The sequence below is a fragment of the Antechinus flavipes genome, chromosome X, assembly GCF_016432865.1.
Source record: "Antechinus flavipes isolate AdamAnt ecotype Samford, QLD, Australia chromosome X, AdamAnt_v2, whole genome shotgun sequence".
Lineage (NCBI taxonomy): Eukaryota > Metazoa > Chordata > Mammalia > Dasyuromorphia > Dasyuridae > Antechinus > Antechinus flavipes.
In genome coordinates this window covers 7,056,597-7,074,018 of record NC_067404.1, presented here as the reverse complement: position 1 = coordinate 7,074,018, position 17,422 = coordinate 7,056,597, and the positions used below count along the sequence as shown (strand labels likewise).

The window sequence follows — 17,422 nt, the reverse complement described above, 5'->3', positions numbered from 1 at the left end:
AATCTAGCCACCGTCACTCGGGAGTCAGCCTTCTGCTTGGAGCATTATTTCCATGTGACAAGTCAGGCCCCTTCTCTGAGTCTACTTTTGTCACTTGTATCATGAGGAAGGCCTGGATGAGATGAATCCCAGGACCTGGTCCAACTCAAAGTTCTCAGACCTGCATAAAAGCGAAGCTGAGGATGGCTCAAAGCCGGGACAGCTGGGAGAAGAAGTGAGCTCCCAAAAGATCTCCACACTGGGCTGTGGCCGACAGGAATAAAATGGGAGCCCTCAAATATTCACTGCACGAATCCAAGGTGAGGAAGGTGGACACACAACAGTTCGTGGGGTCTGACCACACTGCCAACTTTCTAACGGTGGTCCTCCCAAGTCCTGTATTACGGCTGCCCTAACAACAGCCTGGTGGCCCAAAGGAGAGAAGCTAGACAGGCCAAGCAGCACTGGCATAGATACTGAGCGCCATGGTTTAGAGAGTGCCTCCAGAAGAAGGGGAGCGGGACGGAAGGAAGCGTGCTAGTCAAGGAGGAGCTGGGGGATAGCACCTGCTGACAGTCGGCCACCTCGGGGAGCGTGAGCACTCTCCCCAGGCGGCTGAAGATCTGCCTTTGGACGAGGAGCTCCTTAAGAGTAGGGACTATCTTTTGCCTTTCTGTATAACCTTCGTGCTGAAAACACAGTAGGTGCATACACATGCTTGGGGACTGATACACAAGTGAGGAAGCAATAGTAATAGTTCCCGTTTCAATAAATCTCAGGGCTTCAAAAAGTATGACAAGAAAAACAGACTCAGGACTTCCCCATGATCACAGCCAGTAGCAGGATTCAACCTCAAGTCCCCTGATCTCAAAGCCAAGCCACACAATACTGACTCGGTTTACCACATAGCAGAAACCCAGACTTTGGTTCAATGTAAGAAACAAATGCCTTCTTTCTCCCTAGAGAGCATGTCTCTGCCATTAAAAGAGACTCTGTGAGGGCAGCTTTTGTACTTCTAGGCCAGCATTTAGCACATAGTAAGCAATTCATTCATTCATTCATTCATTCATTCCTCAGACTGAAGGGAGACTCAGCAGCGAGGGGCCGTGTGACGTGGCTAGCCAAGTACTCGGCAGAGGCATCGGACAGGGCTTTCTACTCACGTGGATCTGCTGATCTGCTCCCTCTGTCACTCCTTCTCATCCTAAAGAGACTGCTGCTTTTGTGGTAATTCTGCCCTTGGGGACGGTATCACCCCAAAGGTCTTTGGCTAGTCTAAAGCTGCATGTCCTATTTGGGGGACATTTGTATACCTAGCACCCCCAACTATATTACAGTACTTGTTTCTTGGAAACAAGTTGTGGAGAGTTCCTAAGAATACAGAGGCCTCCAGGTTCCTAGGCCAGTACTGCATCATCTTGGCTTCTGCTTTTGTCTGTTCCTAGAGTTGACCCTTTCCATATTCTGCCCCAACCCCAACACTGAGAAGCTGAGACAGTGCTTTCCAGAGATGCACACTGAAGACACTTCTCCTTGGTCATCTGCAGAATGGGAACGAGAGTAGTAATTTCTTCCCAACTTGCTGTGAGACTGAAATGAAAATGGAGACTACGGGTATGACAACCCTCCCGCCGCCACTCTTATTCAGAGCGGAGGCAGCCCATGCCAGCTCTTTTCCTCTCAGGTTAGAGGATGCAGTGGGAAGCAGCGAAGCAACCAAAACCCCCTGAACCTCTCATCTCCGGCACACTAGAGACCAAGGCTCTGACAGCAATGAGAAAGAAAACCGGTCACGGAGCTCCTGCCTGGCGCGGAGACCCTTGATGAGTCCTGCTCGTCTCATTAATAAAATGGGTGGAACCCCTCGCATATTTCCCATAAGTTGCTGTATATAAGACAAATGGGGGCCCGTGTACTCCTGGGACACAAGGAGCCTGCTTTCTGAGGGAGTGTTCCTTAAGGTACTAAAGCTGGAGAAGGCCTCTCACAGGCAGAGCAGCTGACTGCGTGTACTCACCCTACTGCGCTCATTGCTCGCTTGGCTGCTCTTGATGTGGTTGTCATACTCCTGAAAGAGCTGGTGGTAGGCCACTTGTAACTGGGCCAACTTCCGCCTGAAAAGACCAGAAACCAGTTTTCAGAAGCAGAACTCAGTTGCCTTAACCCCCATGTTTCCTGTTCATTATCTGAAGGAAAGAAAAGTCCTTCTTGCTTGAAAATAACTATTCACTTTTCATCTACAAGACCAACCTCAAATGAGAGTCCTCTCCCATAGTGCTTCGAGAAAAGAGACAAGAGGCAGAGAACACACCCCTACTCCTTGAGATGCCAGCCAGTCACTAAAGCTGTCCTGGGGAGAGATTTTCACTTTGATTTCCCCGGGATAAAAACAGTCCGGAAAATCGAACCCACCAAGACACCAAAAGATGAAAACGACCCATGTTAAGAGAGACTACGGGGAAGCAGACATATTCATTGGTGCGCTGTCCAAGAAAGGATTTCCCGAATACATCCATAGCAGTGACTGTTACATTAGCAAAAATAGGAGCACAAGTAGATGCCCGTCAAATAGGGCAGAAGGGCAAACCGGTACGCAAATGTCCTGGGATTGTACGGCACTGGGAGGGACAGAGACCAAATAGGGGATGTCACTGATATAGGCAACTGGGAAATGAGCAAACTCCCTCTGCCAATGCAAAACAGCACCTTCTCGACAGCGTGAGGTTTCACACAACTGTGTAGAATGCCCAGCCGGGATATGGCAAGGAAGGGAGGGAAGAACAGAGGGAGAGAGAAAGGGAAGAGGGGGAGGGAGGAAGGGCGAGAAGGGATGGAAGAGGAGAGGGAGAAAGGGAGGAAGAGGAGGGAGGAAAGAAGGAAGAAAGAAGAAGGGAGGAAGAGAAGAGGGAAAGAGAGGGAGGGAGGGAAGGAAGAAGGGAAAGAGGAAGAAGGAAGGAAGAAGAGGAAGGGAGTAAGAAAAGGAGGAAAGAGAAGGAGGAAGGAAGAGCAGAAAAGGATAAAGGGAAGAGGGGAAGAAGAAAGGGAGGTAAAGAGGAAGAGAAAGAGAGGGAGGGAAGAAATAAAGGAGGGAGAGGAGGAAAGGCAAAAGGGAAGACAAGAGAGAGGGAAGAAGCCAAAGGGAAGAAAGGAAAGGAGGACCGAACTGCGCCAAGCACTTTTGGCTTTCCTTTGCCCTGATGCTTCACATCTTAAGTCAGTGGGTCTAAAACTGAACTCCTTTTCTTTCTCCTAAATCTTCCCCTCTTCCACGTGTCCTCCTTTGTGGCAAAGGCACTGCCAGCTTTGCAGTGGCTCGGGTTCACAAAGGTGGCATTTTCCTCACTCCCTCAGCCTCCACGTCCACGGGCTTGCCAGATCTTCTTTCACACATCTCTCATCCAAGCTTTGTTCCACGGACACAGCTACATCCTTGGGTCAAGACCTCAACACCTTTGACCTAGATTACTCCAACAAGCTCCTAAATGGCCTCCTTGCCTCAAATCTCTCATCTATTCCATCCTGTTGCCAAAGTCATTCTCCTTAAGCACAGATCTGAGCCTGTCACTCTCCTACCATCCAATTCCAGTGGCTTCCTGATGCCTCTAGAATCAAATCCAAATGTGGCTGGTGAGCTCCGAAAGCCAAGCCTTCCCAAGTGGGCCCTCTCTGCCCCGGGCCGCAGTCCCTGCTGTTCTCTGCCTCCAAGCTCAAGCCTCACCACCATCTGCATGACCTCTCTCCAGATCTTCTGCTCCCATGGCTCTTACTGCCATGACTCCAAAATGACCAGAGATTTAGCACCACTTGGCACAATCACGTTTACTGTTGTTCTATTTACGCGCATAAATTCTGACATGACTTGTCTCTCTTGCAAACATCGGGACGGTTTCCTTCTTTGTACCTGTATCGTTCAACCTGGCACACAACGGATACATAACAAATGACGTGGAGAAGACCCAACGACTAGCTCATCTAACACCACATCCTTGAAAAGTTGCCGCAAAGGGCAGCATAGCACGGGGCCCCAGAAAGGGTTTCCCAGGCAAGAGAACAGGAGCACTAAGTGGTTCAACTCAAGGCGAAGCTGCTGGTCATGCAGAGCTTTGAAGATGCTTAAAGGAAAAAAAAGGGGCCCCAGGGATTTCCCCCTAACCATTCAGGGTGAAAATCCAAAAGCTCTTTCCTAAGTTTTCCCCAAAAGGGAAAAAAACCTTGCTGCCAAAGCAGGAAGGAAAGTCTTTTTCAGTAACAGAGGTGGGAAGAAATCCCTCTTCCTCCCACACTAATCAGAAACATGTCGGCTCTGGGAAGTAAGGAAGCGTCAGCAGGGATCTAGGAAAGTGGGGAGTCATTTCTTATTAGGGCCACTGTCGCTCAGACCTCCCTCAAAGAGGACAAGGAGGGAGCTTTGTCTGTGGTAAGCCGTGTCCAAAATTTTTCGTTCCTTTCCCAAAACACTCGAGAGGACGTATCTAAATGGTCCTGTGCCACATCCCTGCTCTGTTTTGAAGCATTCACATTACGCCATCTCTCCAGCTGTGGCGGGCATCTTGGCTCAGTTCACTTTGAAGTCATTAGCAGCCCTGCCTCATCTAAGGTAACTGTGTCTAGAACGAGCACCGGGATCTTAGGAAGGAAACTCAGAGACCATCTGATACAAAGGAGGAAACCGAGGTCCAGGAGAAATAAGCTTTTGCTAAAGGTCACAGAAGGATGAGAAGTGGAATCTGAAGCTAGAACCAATGCTCTTCTTCAGATTTCGCATTTTTTCTCACAAGAACTACCTAGGAGCTGGGTTGTGCAAGTATCATCATCCCTGTTTTACTGATGAGGAAAACAAACCTCCAAGCTCACAAAAAGTAGCAAGTGGTAGGGACAGGGGTCCAATAGAACCTTTTTTGGATCCCACTTTCCACGTGACACAGTCTGGTGGGCAGCAGGGTACGCCCACTTCTCTTAAAGACTGGGCTGGGGGGGGAGAGGCAGAAGAACAAGGAGCTAAGAATGAAAGGAGAGCATGTCTGCTTCCTGGCCAGGCCTTAGCTGACACAAACGGGGCTGTATCATCTGCTCACAACTGGCAGCAGGCTGCTACCTGCTCTGATGGGGTCCTCAGGAAGCCCCAGAAACTCGGCCCCGTCTCAGGGCACTGCCCCAATGCCCTCCCTATCAGCTCCCCCAACCTCAGCACCCCGGGCTCACTTCTCCTCAGACGCGGCCTGCCGCTCCATCCGCAGGGCAGCCTCCACGTTCTGGGTCTGCATGCGTAGCTGCTCCACCTGCACGCTGTGTTGTTTGTGCAGCTGTTCGTTCTCACTCTCCAGATGCTTGACCCTCTCACTGGCTGCCCGGGCTCTTGTACAGGAAGACAAGAAAGAGGTCAATGAGGGATCACAGGAGAAGACAGGCTTGTCGGGCGAGCCCTGGAAGCCAAACAGCATATCAGTGAATGGGACGGTCCCCAGTCAAGTCTGTGAGCCGAGGAGGAAAGTGAGCCAGCCGCACCCCCACACCGAACCTGCTGGCTCCCGTACTTTCAGCACCCAACCAGAGAACACGTCCTCAAGTCTAGACTAGATGGTCAGAGTCAAAGGATTTTACCTTGGAGGCAAGCCAGGCTGGGGAGGATGGGGCAGAAGCCCGGCCATGGGTCCCACACCTACCAATGGCCTAGCATCTATGAAAGCAGTGCTTGCCAACTTGTACCACACGGGGGCGGTGCCCACGTCATTCTTAGTTCTACGTTGGTGCCCAACAGTAACTGATTCTAGCTCCCATTGAGAGTACAAAGAGCACCCTTCCATCAGTCCAAGTGCCGCCGGAGGAGTGAGGAACGAGAGCTTGGCTGACTCTGCTGCGGCTCACCTGGCAGCACAAAGAACCTTCCTGATCCCTAACTCGGCAGATCTGGACTCCAACTCCGCCTGTGGGGCCTAGGACCTTCGGGCACTTCACTCCCCTAAACGGCAGAGGTCTCCTCTGCAAAAGGAGGCCTGGCCAGAGAAATCCTCGACTCTAACCCGACCTCCTAGAGTAGGATGCTAGGGGAAGAGAAAAAGGAATGGCCAGCTCCAGGAATGGCCCTCAGACTTCTCCTCACCTGCCACGGGAAAAAAGCATCCACTCACAACTGAAGGTCCCAATGGAACTCGCAATGTAAGGACCTTTGAGGAATCTGCTGTGCAGCAAATTTTTCTTTTAGGAAGAAAATAATCATCCCTTCATTTCTCTGGCGGAAATCTGCTTTGCTACGAGGAACTCGTCTGAAGTGATAATGTCCCGGTCTTACCTGACGGGCCTGAATGAGCTAAAATGAAGAGGCCCTTGGGGCCCAGGAAGTACACTAATCACCAAAACCATTCCTGGGCAGTCGCCGACTGCCAGCGTGGTGCTAAGAGAAAGACTCCCTGCCCTCGGGGAGCTCCCAGTCTAATATGGGGGACAACATGCAAACCTAGAGATCAGAAGCAAACCAGGGACAGGGAAACCGGATATAAGCATCAGGATCAGGGGGATGGTGGCAGACTTCCCGGAGGAAGGAGAATTTTAGTTGGGCCTTCGAGGAAGCCAGGAGGCAGAGATGAAGAGGGAGCAGCTTCCGGGTGGGTGGGGGGAAGAGAGGGAGAGACAGCCAGAGAAAAGACCCAGGATTAGGAGCTGGAGGCTCTCGTCCCAAGAAAAGCAAGCAAGCCAATGGTCATCGGATCAAAGACTACAAGGGATGGTGGATGTGAGGACTAGTTTGTGGAAGGACTTTGAATGTCAAGTAGAACATTCTGTCTTTGAGGTACTAAGGAGCCCCTGAAGTTTATTGAGGGAAATGACATGATCGGACCCAAGCTGTAGAACAATCACCTCAGTGGCAAAACAGAGAAAGGCCTGCAGTGAGGCAGGTGGATACCCTAGCGGCAACCGCAGCGGTCTCAGTGGGAGGTGATGAGGGGCCTGCACTGGACGGAGACCCTATCAGAGGACAGAAGGGAGCATAACCTGGAGACACGGCAGAGGTGAGACGGTCAGGTCTCAGCACAACACACTGGGGCAGGAGGGTAGAGAAAATGAGTCTGGAAGGAAAGTTCAGGACAAGCCCAAGGGCTTGAGCCTCAAGAGTGGCAGGAATGGGGGCGATTTAGGGGAAAAGGTAAGAGTTCTGCTTGGGACATACTGAATTTCAGATGTCTTCTGGCCATCCAATCCAAGATGGCTGAGAAGCAGTTGAAGATAGATCAGAGGTGAACTGAGAAGTTAGGGCAGGAGAAGGAGAGGTGAGAATCCTCAACAGAGGCATGGCCATTCAATCTGGAGAGGCCCACGGAGAGCCCAACGGAAGAGACGGCGGCCCCGGGACGGGCCCCGTGTGAGGGGCGGCTGCCATCGGCTAGCCAGGACAGCCCGAGCCTGCTGTCCCGCCACCTACCTGTCCTCTAGGACTTGTTTGTCCTTGTTGGAGATCTCCAAGCGGCTCTGGCTCTCCTGCAGCTCGCCGAGCAGGGAGGTCACCTGGGCTTTCACAGAGCCTTTGTCTTCTGTCAGTTGCTGTAGAGAAAGATGACGGCTGCGTGTCAGGCCCCTTCTGGTCTTTACAAATTTGGACTGTTAAACCAGAGGCAGAAATCCCAGTGGCCTGCTGGTCAAACTCAAGTATGCCCTTACTCCCCCCAATTCAGAACGGAAAACTAAAAATGAAGCCGGGGCTAGATTGCAAAGGGCTTTCAGTGTCACCCGGGAAAAACCAGGGCACCCCAGGAGCGGCACTATCAGACACGGTGGGAGAGCTGGCCAAAGGATGGACTCTCAGCCCGGCCGTGTCCCGAGAAAATCTCGTGCGGCTTCTTCAGACCCACCTCTCCCTGCCGGCTCTTTCCTCCCCACCCAAGCATGAATGAACCGCTCAGCACCTCGACTCTCCGATCTGCTCTCAAAGATGGAAGCCTTCTCCCAGCTCTCAAATCTCCTGGATTTCCTGGCAGCCTTTGGGCTGTGACTGGCCCTCTTCCTCTCTCACTGGCCAGGACACCGTCTTCTCCTAGTTCTAACCTTAACTCTCCGCTTCTTCTCAACGCAACAAGAAACCGTCAACAAACATTAAGGGGCCAAGTGTGGCTGGGATTCTGAAGGCTGGAAGGGACCCAAAGTGGCAACGGAGGCCTGTCCTCAGCCAGCCCAAAGTCTAGAAGCTTGTCATGCTAACAGGAGAGCTCCCTTCTCTGGATTTCCCCTCCCTTTAACAGACACCCCCTCGCCCCCAAAAGCTCAAGCCTCATCCTTTGGCTGCCCCGGCTTTGCCGACACCTCTATGTGCGTGACTCCCCAAGTGGCCGGGCCTGCACTCTCCCTGAACCCTGAATTCTCCTGGCTGGCCCCCGCAGCAGGCATCTTGCCCACAGCTGGAGCTCAGCATGGCTCATCGGGGTCTCCCCTGCCAGCCAGGCCCGGCCCTACTTCTCATTTCTGCACAGTGGCACCAGACAGCCACCGGGGGAAGCTGCCAATGGACCCCACCCCTCTTGGGGCCACCTCCGACGATCCTCTTTCCCATCAAGCTTCCTCTTTCTTAGGGACGGAAACTCTGCCTCCAGACAACCAGCATCCTCGCCAAGCTGAATGCCAGCACCCCTCCCCCACTGATTCTCAAGGTCCTCCCCAACCAGCTTCCAGCTGGGCAGCGCCGAGCACCGGGCCTGGAGTGTGCTTTTGGGGCCAGACATCTCAGCTGTGCAGCCCGGCACAAACCTCTCACCCTAGGCCTTCCTCCCTGACGTCACCTGTAAAACGGCGATCGTAACGGCGACTCCCTCCCAGGGTTGTCTCTATGCTCAAAGGTCAGAATTGTAAAAGAGTTCAATAAAGTCAGAGCGCAGAACAGCACTGCTCTCTCTCCTGGCTTCGGTCCCAGGGAGAGCAGAGGAGGCGTGAACCCCCATTTTGTTTTACGGTGACTTATAAACGCGCCTCATCTTCCCGCTTAGTCAAAGGTGACAGAGCAGCAGGGATCGGGTCAGGCAGGGTACGAAGCGTCTGCTCAACGAAATGCTGCTTCTGGCCCGGCGTCTGCCTGGGCACCTTCTGGAATCCTCAGCAGCTTATCCCCAAAGCTAGGCTGCCTTGTCTGCCCTTCAAGAGGGGGAGCTCCAGGACAGTATAGACACAGTCTCCAATCTGGGGAGCCCCCCCCCCCGAAACAGGCCCGGGGGGATGTGTGGGTAGGATGAAATGCAAACAGGCAAATCATGGGACTGAGAGCAACATGTTGGGACACTAAGGCCTCATCAGAAAAGCCAGGTTCAGATCATCACCAAGCTACTCATTGTCCAGACAACAAGCCTCCTCCCCTCTCTGGGTGGCAGTGACCCCATCGACAGTGGGATTCAGTGAGAACACTTCTACCCTCTAATCCAGAATCCTGGAAAGTCACCGAATCAAAAGCAGAGACAATTCAAAAGCAACTTCTGTGATGCTAAATTCAGCATCGCTACCACCATCTCACCATGCTACCCCTGACCAGGCCAGAGGTCCCAGAGCCGCCGCCTCGTCCTCTCCCAGACCAGGCCGGACATCTAGCCCAGAACTGCTACCTCCCCCTTCCCTTTCCTTCGTGCTCCCCGCCCCCCTGACCAGGCCAGAGGTCCCAGAGCCGCCGCCTCGTCCTCCCCCAGACCAGGCCGGACATCTAGCCCTCATCCTCCTCTCTCTCCTCCCTTCATTCTCTTCTGCCCGACCCAGGGCACTAGGTACTCCCGTGCTGTTCCCTGAGGCAGCCCCAAGACCCTTAGTTTAATTGCCGACGAGTTCTTTCTTCTCACCTCCACCTGCCTCTTCAGGGCCTGTAACTGCTGCTCAGCCCTCCTCTCCACATCTTTTTCCCTCACTGCCATTTGGGCCACCTTGCCCTGCAGGGACACCAGCTCCTGCTTCAGCGCCGTGTTCCTAGAAAAGGCAATCCCTGGCTATCCCCTATTCAGCAGTAGCTCGAGGTGTCCTGGGGCCGGCCCACACTGAGGTAAGGACTGCTGGGAATGATGGGGCAAAAAGCAGCAGGGGATTCCAAACCAGAGAGGGCAGGGCAGGGTGCCTCTCAGCCCAGCACAGGTGACTGTCCCACTGAAGGGGTGCAAACCTCTGGACCTTTTGTACCAACAACTCACTCATTCTCAACATCCTGCATCTTCTTCTTCAGCGATTCACTTGAATCACCACTCCTACCATCAAAAGAAAAGAAAAACGAGAGAAAAAATGGTTATAAGGCCTGTATCCTTGGAATCCCTCTCAGAAAGGGGGGGGGGGGGGGGGAGGGAGGGAAACAAGCATTTATTTAAGCATCTATTATGAGACCGGCCCTGTGCTAAGTACTTTGCAACATTATCAATCCCATTTTACAGATATAAACATAAATGAGGCACTCAGAGATGAAGTGGCTTGCCCAGCCTCATACAGCTTAGTCGGTGTCTGCCGCCAGGCCCAAAATTGTGCACCGTGGCACCTCCCAGCTGCCCCTGAGGCAAGTCCTGGCAAAAGGAGCAGGACCCCACCTCCCCTTGTGCTGCCTCCTGAGCTGAAGTGTGGGAAGGGTCCTTCCTCCAGCCCCAAACCCCATCAAGGACCGAATGAGAACAGGGTCTCGGGTGCCACTGGCTGACCCGCTGATTCCCCAAACCTAGCACTCGTGAACCTCCTCCACATTCTGCCCCCACTTTGACCGGAGGCCGTCGCGCCCCCGTGTCATCGGCAGCCGAGGATACTATTTGAGAAACATTTAGCACAGTGCCCGACGCCCAACACTGTGTCCGTTCCCGGCCCGTACGGCAATCCCTCGCGTGTCCCTGCCCGCCTTGAGCTGCCCTAGCTCTGGCCCTCCCCTTACTTCTTTGCAGAGGTGGCAGACTATGGATGTGGAATCCTGCCTAGAACTTCCAACTTTTCCAATACGCTGAGGAGTTTTGTGTAAGGGCCTTTATTCTTCTTTTTCCTTGTTATAAGGGACAGCTCTTTCAGAAAGGGAGAAGGGAGGGAAATTAGAAAATGCAGGTGATAGCAAACCAAAAACACAGCAGTAAAAACTTGTTTTTAACAAAATGCAAATGACTTTTTTCTAGAGCCACGACCTTTGATGGCCTCACAGACGCCTGGATGGGAGAAAATGACTCAGGCATCCACACGAGACCCCTGTGCACTCACCTAAGACAGGCTGAAAGTTTGCTGGAACCTGCCATGGTTCCCTCTCCCCCAATGCTCTCAGCTGAGAACCTTGCCTCATATTTACTGGAAAAAAACCAAGACTCTTTACCGGGTGTCCCCCGCCTTGCTCATCTCCCATCGCCTAGATCCTTCTGCACCTCTCTCACTACCTGTCTCATATGATGAGCTGGCCTCGGTCCTGACCAACCCCCTCGCCTTGCTCAAGTGATCCTCCTCCACCGGGCCGTCCCCGTTCAACATCTCCATCCTGCCCAATCCTGGCTCGCTCCCCAAGGCCTCCACGCACATCTGTCTCCCCATCCTGAAAAAACTCTCCCTCGATCCATCCACCCATTCTGTTACCGATTCTCTCCTGTCCTTCAGGGCTCCCTCGTTTGAAAAGACCATCTACAATAAGCACCTCCAACTTTTCTCTTCTCTTCCTGTCACCTCCCAACCTCACTACCAACCCCATCGTTCCCCTGAAGCTGCTCTCTCCAAAGTTACCCAAATCCAATGACCTTTCCTCAGGCCTCATTCTTGACTTCTCTACAGCCTTGGACCCCGAGGGCTGCTCTCTCCTCCTGCACACTCTCTTCTAAGTCTTGGGGACTCTGAGTCACCGACCGCTCCTTCCATCTCCTTCACTGGCTGTTCCTCCAAATCTCACTCTAACTATGGGTGTCCCTCAGGACTCCATCCTGGGCCCTCTTCTCCCCTCCCTCCCTCCTACTTCACTTGGGGGGGGGTCTGTCGGCTCCCACGGACTGAGTGAGCACCTCTATGCTGAGGGGTCTCCCATCTCCACCTCTGCTGGCCTCCAACCTCGCCTCTTCAGCTGCCTCTCAGACACCTGGAACTCTTTCCTGTGTCCACAACAGAAGCGGGATTTTCCTCCCAGGAGCCCTCCCCCTCCTACGTTACTTGTTACTGCAGGGGGCAGCTCCGTGCCCCCGGTCCCCCGAGGTCCCATTCGGCCTCATCCCAGTCTCCTGACTCCCTCTCGCCCCCCGTATGAGGCCCGCCAATGTCACCTCTGCGGCATCCCTTAAATACGCCACCTCCCTGGTGCAGAGCCTCGTCACCTCACACCTACACGACTGCAATAGCTGCCAGGGGTGGGCTGGGGGTAGGAGTGCCGCCCGCCTCAAGTCTCCCCCCATTCCAGTCTGGGCTCCGTTCGGCCACTACGATGATTTCCCTCCAGTTCAGATCCAATCGAATCACGTGCACCCCTCCCTTTATTCAAAACACCCCATTGGCTCCCTATCACCTCCAGGAGCAAATACAAAACGCTGGGTCTGGCATTCAAACCCCTTCCCAACCTAGTCCCTCCCATCTTCCCAGCCTTCTCCCACCCTCCTCCGTACCAGCAGGTACCCTTTGACCCAGTGACCTGGCCTGGCTATGCACAAACAAGTGCCTCCAATTCTAGCTCCGGACACTTCCCCTGGCTGTCCCCCAGGCCTGGAATACTCCCCATCCTCTGCTCTACCTACTGAGCTCCCTGGCTTTCCTTAAGTCCCAACAAAAACTTCTTCTTACAGGAACCCATCCCCAGCCCCACTGCTCATTATTCCCCATTACCTTGTACAAAGCTTGCTCTGCACCTATTACTTTGCATGGTGTCTTCCCCATTAAACTGTAAGCTCCTCGGAGGAAGAAACTGTCTTTTGTCTCTTTCGTGCCCAGTCTGGCACATCATAAACAAGTGTTTCTCGACGGACTGAATGAACCTCATTTAGATACGCCAACTCTGGGCAAGCAGCGATGCCATCCCCCACCCAAAGGGGACCGGGCTACAGCAGCGTCCAAGCCCAAGAAGGCCGCTTTGGCCCCGGATCCCTCTCTCCTCACGGCCCCTCTCCGGCCCCCTCCCTGCTGCCTTGCTCGAACCCTTAAGCCTCCCCTAAAGAAGAAAAACCTCTGCTGTTCTATTGTGAAACCCCTTCCAGGCCCAGAAATGGGCTCAATTCAAAGACAATTTGCAAAGAAAGCAGATGGCACTAAATGTCGGGAGGCTGACCTGCCACTCGCCCCTTGCAAAGATTCTGTCTCCGGCAGTCCTTGCGGTTGGGTTTCGCTGTCCTGAAACACCAAAGAGAAAACCGGGCTTCACACACGTGGCAGATGACGTCCGAGAGAAGGGCACATCTAGCCTCCCTCTCCTGGGGCTGAAACAGAGCCCGCACAGAGCAAAGGGGACGGCTCGTCCTACTGCCCAAAAGGAGGGACTCTGGGAGAGGCAGCCGAGTCAGGCCTGCCCCCGCATGGACATCAGCTGACTCCTACTTGTAGAAAGCTCTCAGATGGGATCCTTATTCTCCCAGGAACCACCGCCTCCCTCTGCCTGACACAGTAACTCAGGCAGTGGCTTAGATAAAGTCATTGAAAGCTGTGCTTCTTAGATCTGCAGATAACACCCAAAGGACCTTGGCAGGCCACAGGCCTAACTGTAAAGTCAGAACATCCTGTGCCACCATAGTTAAGAAGGGGCCGAGCTTCTAGACCAGGGCCGAGAACAATGATGGGAAGCGTCCGGTTTGGGCTTGCAGGAGGAAAAACTGCCCACCAGCTGGAGCTGCTAAAAGGCAGCCTAGCTGGAGGTCTGCGAGCACAGCTGGATGACCACTTGGGTCATTCCTTCCTGCGTGGGTGGGCACCGAGGCCCTCTGCAACTCTCCAATTCTGACTGGGTTTGGAGTCGTACCATTCGAGCTACAGTTTGGAATTAAGACTATCTTTCCCATTACAAGCTGGCTTGGCTCAGGAGTCAGTAAACTAGGGCCCAAAGGCCAAATCCTTCCACCTAAGAATGGCCAAGTTTTATCGTGTTTGTAACTGTCAAATATAGCAATGGAGTCTCAGTCACTGAACATTCTGAAATTCTGTATGAGCAAAATCAGAGAGCATGAAGGAAACCTGGGGAACTCCTAGCCCAAGGGAGGGGGCGAAGACTCCTGCAAGGTTCCCAACTGGTGAGGGGCAGAGGAAGAAGTCAGGCCCTCCACAGTTACCTTGGTCCTCGGCTGGCTCTCCCCAGCCGGCCCCCGGGCCGCTTGCTTCCTTAGTTCCTGGTTCTCCAGGAGAAGAACTTCTTTCTCTTTCTGGAGGCTTTCATTGGTCTCCTGAAATTGTCGCAAACGTTCCTCGAGCTGCTCTTTCAGGGTCCTCAAAGCCTCTCTTTCCGTCTCGCCCGGAATCTGACCCTCAAAGAACCAGACTTAGAATTAGACAGGACTTCGGGGTCACTTCCAAAAGCTGCGCTGCCCTCCAGATGTTCAGGCAAATTCCTAGAGGAATACCAACGGGCCCGATCCCCTTTCGTGGACGCTGTAAAGAGTCGAAGCAAGATGTTGCTATGGCCACGGATTCCAGCAGGCCACCCTAGAGAGCCTGGGCCACACGGACAGACCTGTGATCCCCAGAAAAAGCAATGCTCATCGCCTTTCTTTGTAAGTATGGTTCCCTCCATGAATTTCTCACTCCCGGGTCACCAATGCTCAATTGTTGTAATTGTTATAACTCACAGGTCACAACACAAGCCCAAGCCTTTTATCCTGGCATTTGAAGCCCTCCCACAAGGTGGGATCAGAATCCCACCTTATTTACCATGATTCACAAACTTATTAACAAGAATGAGGACATTTCAGAGCAAAATGCCTAGGCAGACTCCCCAGTTCCAATAGGCCCCCAAAACATGCAATTTGTGTCAGACTGAACCAGATTTCACAAAGATTTAGAAAATGCACCAGTCTGAATTTGGTTTGGGGAAACTCCCAAAAGTCATAGTGAGTCACTTTTCCAGCCCAGGGCAGCTTAGGAAGCTAGATAGAGCGGTCCGAGAGGTCTGTGGACACTGGACCAGGGGCTGGCCAAGAGCACAGGCCAGTGGCAGTTGCAGCAAGCATTCTAGCCCTCAGGGACTAACAGGCCTGAGGGCTGAGACAGAGCACCAGCTGTGAACTGAGCAAGGAACATGTTGCAGAAACATACCTGTGTGGCTCTGATCCAGGGATAGAGCAGCAACTCATTTCTAGCTTTTCCCCAGTACCATAAGCCTACACTGGGATAACTAAGCCAGGAATCCCAGACCACAGGAGAGCCTCCCAGCAGGCCAGTAGCAGGGGAGTCCAGCAACTATCTGCTGAGACTCCCAATCAGGGACCAGATGCAAGCTGGGTCAGGAACTTGCAGAGCACAAAGAGGGCAGAGAACAGACTTCACGCTAAATCTCAGCAGCACTCTGAAAGCAGCAGCAGGACAGAATAGGACAGAAGACCAGGCCAGACATTCCCACCAACTCCTACTGAAGTGCAGAGTCCAGCCCTAACATCAAGCCCAAAGTCTGAAAGGAGGCTGAAAGAATGAGCCAATGACAAAAAAAAAGGAGCTACTACAGTAACAAGAAAACCCAAACCAGAAGAAAACGAATTGAGAATATTGACAAGCAAAGGCTCAAATACACTGGAATACTAGTCTAACAAGAATTCCTAAAAGGCTTTTTTTTTTTTAAATCAAATGAGCAGTAGAGAGAGAAATGGAAAAAGAAATGAAAGCTAAGGAAAAAAAATAGTTTTGTAAAAGAGGAACAGAGAACATTACTGAAAGATTAGGGCATTAAAAGAAATGCAAAAAGGCACACATATTAAATACATCCTTTTCAGATCACAATGCAAGCAAAAATACAAGTAATAAAGGGCCGGGGAAAATAGACCAAAAATTAATTAGAAATTAAATAAAGAATTGGGGGTGGGGGGGGTGGGAAGTGTGTGTCAAACAACAAAGCATAGAAACAATCATTTCATCCAAGAAAATGATAATAATGAGACAACACATCAAAATTTATGGGATGCAGCCAAAGCAGTTCTTAGGGGAAATTTTATATTTCTAGATGCTCACATGAACAAAATATAAAGAAGAGACCAATGAATGGAGCATGCAACTAAAAAAGCTAGAAAAAGACCAAATTTAAAACCCCCAATGAAATACCAAATTAGAAATTCTGAAACTCAAAGGAAAGATTAATAAAACTGAAAGAAAACTACTGAACTAACAAATAAAACTAAGAGTTGGTTTTATGAAGGAAAATAAATAAATCAATCAATCTTTGGTTTTTTTGATTAAAAAAAAGGAAAGAAGAAAACCAAATTACCAGTATCAAAAGTGAAAAGGATGAACTTACCACCAATGAAAAGTAAATTAAAGCAATAATTAGGAGCTATTTTTAACCCAATTGTATGCTAATAAATCTGACAATCTAAATGAAATGAAAATTGCAAAAATATAAATTGCCCAGATTAAGAGAAGAGAAAATAAAATGCTCCAGGAAAAAAAAAAAATCTCCAGGGCAAAATGTATTTACAAGTGAATTCTATCTAGCATTTAAAGAACAATTAATTCCAATACTATATAAACTATTTGGGAAACTAGAGAAGGAAGAGTCCTATCAAATTCCTTTTATGACACAGATATGGGGCTGGTACTTAAACCAGGAAGAGCCAAAACAGAATATCACTGAAGAAAATAATTCCATAAAATCAAAACTAGCCAGTAGTAAGACAGACAAAACATTATCAAAGAAAAGAGATCCTACCCCAAAGAGATACTAAAGAAGGAAAGGGACCTGTATGTGCCAAAATGTTTGTAGCAGCCCTGTTTGTAGTGGCTAGAAGCTGGAAAATGAATGGATGCCCATCCATTGGAGAATGGTTGAGTAAATTGTGGTATATGATATGGAATATTATTGTTCTGTAAGAAATGACCAGAGGATGAATACAGAGAGGCTTGGAGAGGCTTACATGAACTGATGCTAAGTGAAATGAGCAGAACCAGGAGATCATTATACACTTCGACAACGATATTGTATGAGGATGTATTCTGATGGAAGTGGATCTCTTCGATAAAGAGAGCCTTAATTGCTCAAAGATGGACAGAAGCAGCTACACCCAAAGAAAGAACACTGGGAAATGAATATAAACTGCTTGCATTTTTGTTTTTCTTCCCGGGTTATTTATATCTTCTGAATTCAATTCTCCCTGTACAACAAGAAAACTGTTCGGTTCTGCACACATAGATTGTATCTAGGATATACTGTAATCCATTCAACATGTAAAGGACTGCTTGCCATCTGGGGGAGGGGGGTGGAGGGAGGGAGGGGAAAAATCGGAACAGAAGTGAGTGCAAGGGATAATGCTGTAAAAAATTACCCTGGCATGGGTTCTGTCAATAAAAAGTTATTAAATTAAAAAAAAAAAAAAGATTATAT

At 51.0% G+C, this 17,422-nt stretch overlaps 1 protein-coding gene across 5 annotated transcripts in view; it reads right to left on the bottom strand.

Annotated features, from left to right (window-relative positions):
• Positions 1-17,422, bottom strand: part of IKBKG (inhibitor of nuclear factor kappa B kinase regulatory subunit gamma) — a 47,554-nt gene that overhangs the window by 3,865 nt on the left and 26,267 nt on the right. For 4 of the 5 annotated variants that reach the window (XM_051967741.1, XM_051967742.1, XM_051967740.1 and 1 more), the window contains 7 exons: positions 14,172-14,363; positions 13,181-13,242; positions 10,125-10,178; positions 9,783-9,906; positions 7,397-7,515; positions 5,182-5,334; positions 1,997-2,093 (listed from right to left, as the gene is read on the bottom strand). In XM_051967741.1, coding sequence (XP_051823701.1) covers positions 1,997-2,093; positions 5,182-5,334; positions 7,397-7,515; positions 9,783-9,906; positions 10,125-10,178; positions 13,181-13,242; positions 14,172-14,363 — 801 coding nt within the window. The remainder of the gene's footprint in view (positions 1-1,996; positions 2,094-5,181; positions 5,335-7,396; positions 7,516-9,782; positions 9,907-10,124; positions 10,179-13,180; positions 13,243-14,171; positions 14,364-17,422) is intronic. The other variant, XM_051967743.1, reaches the window with a different exon arrangement.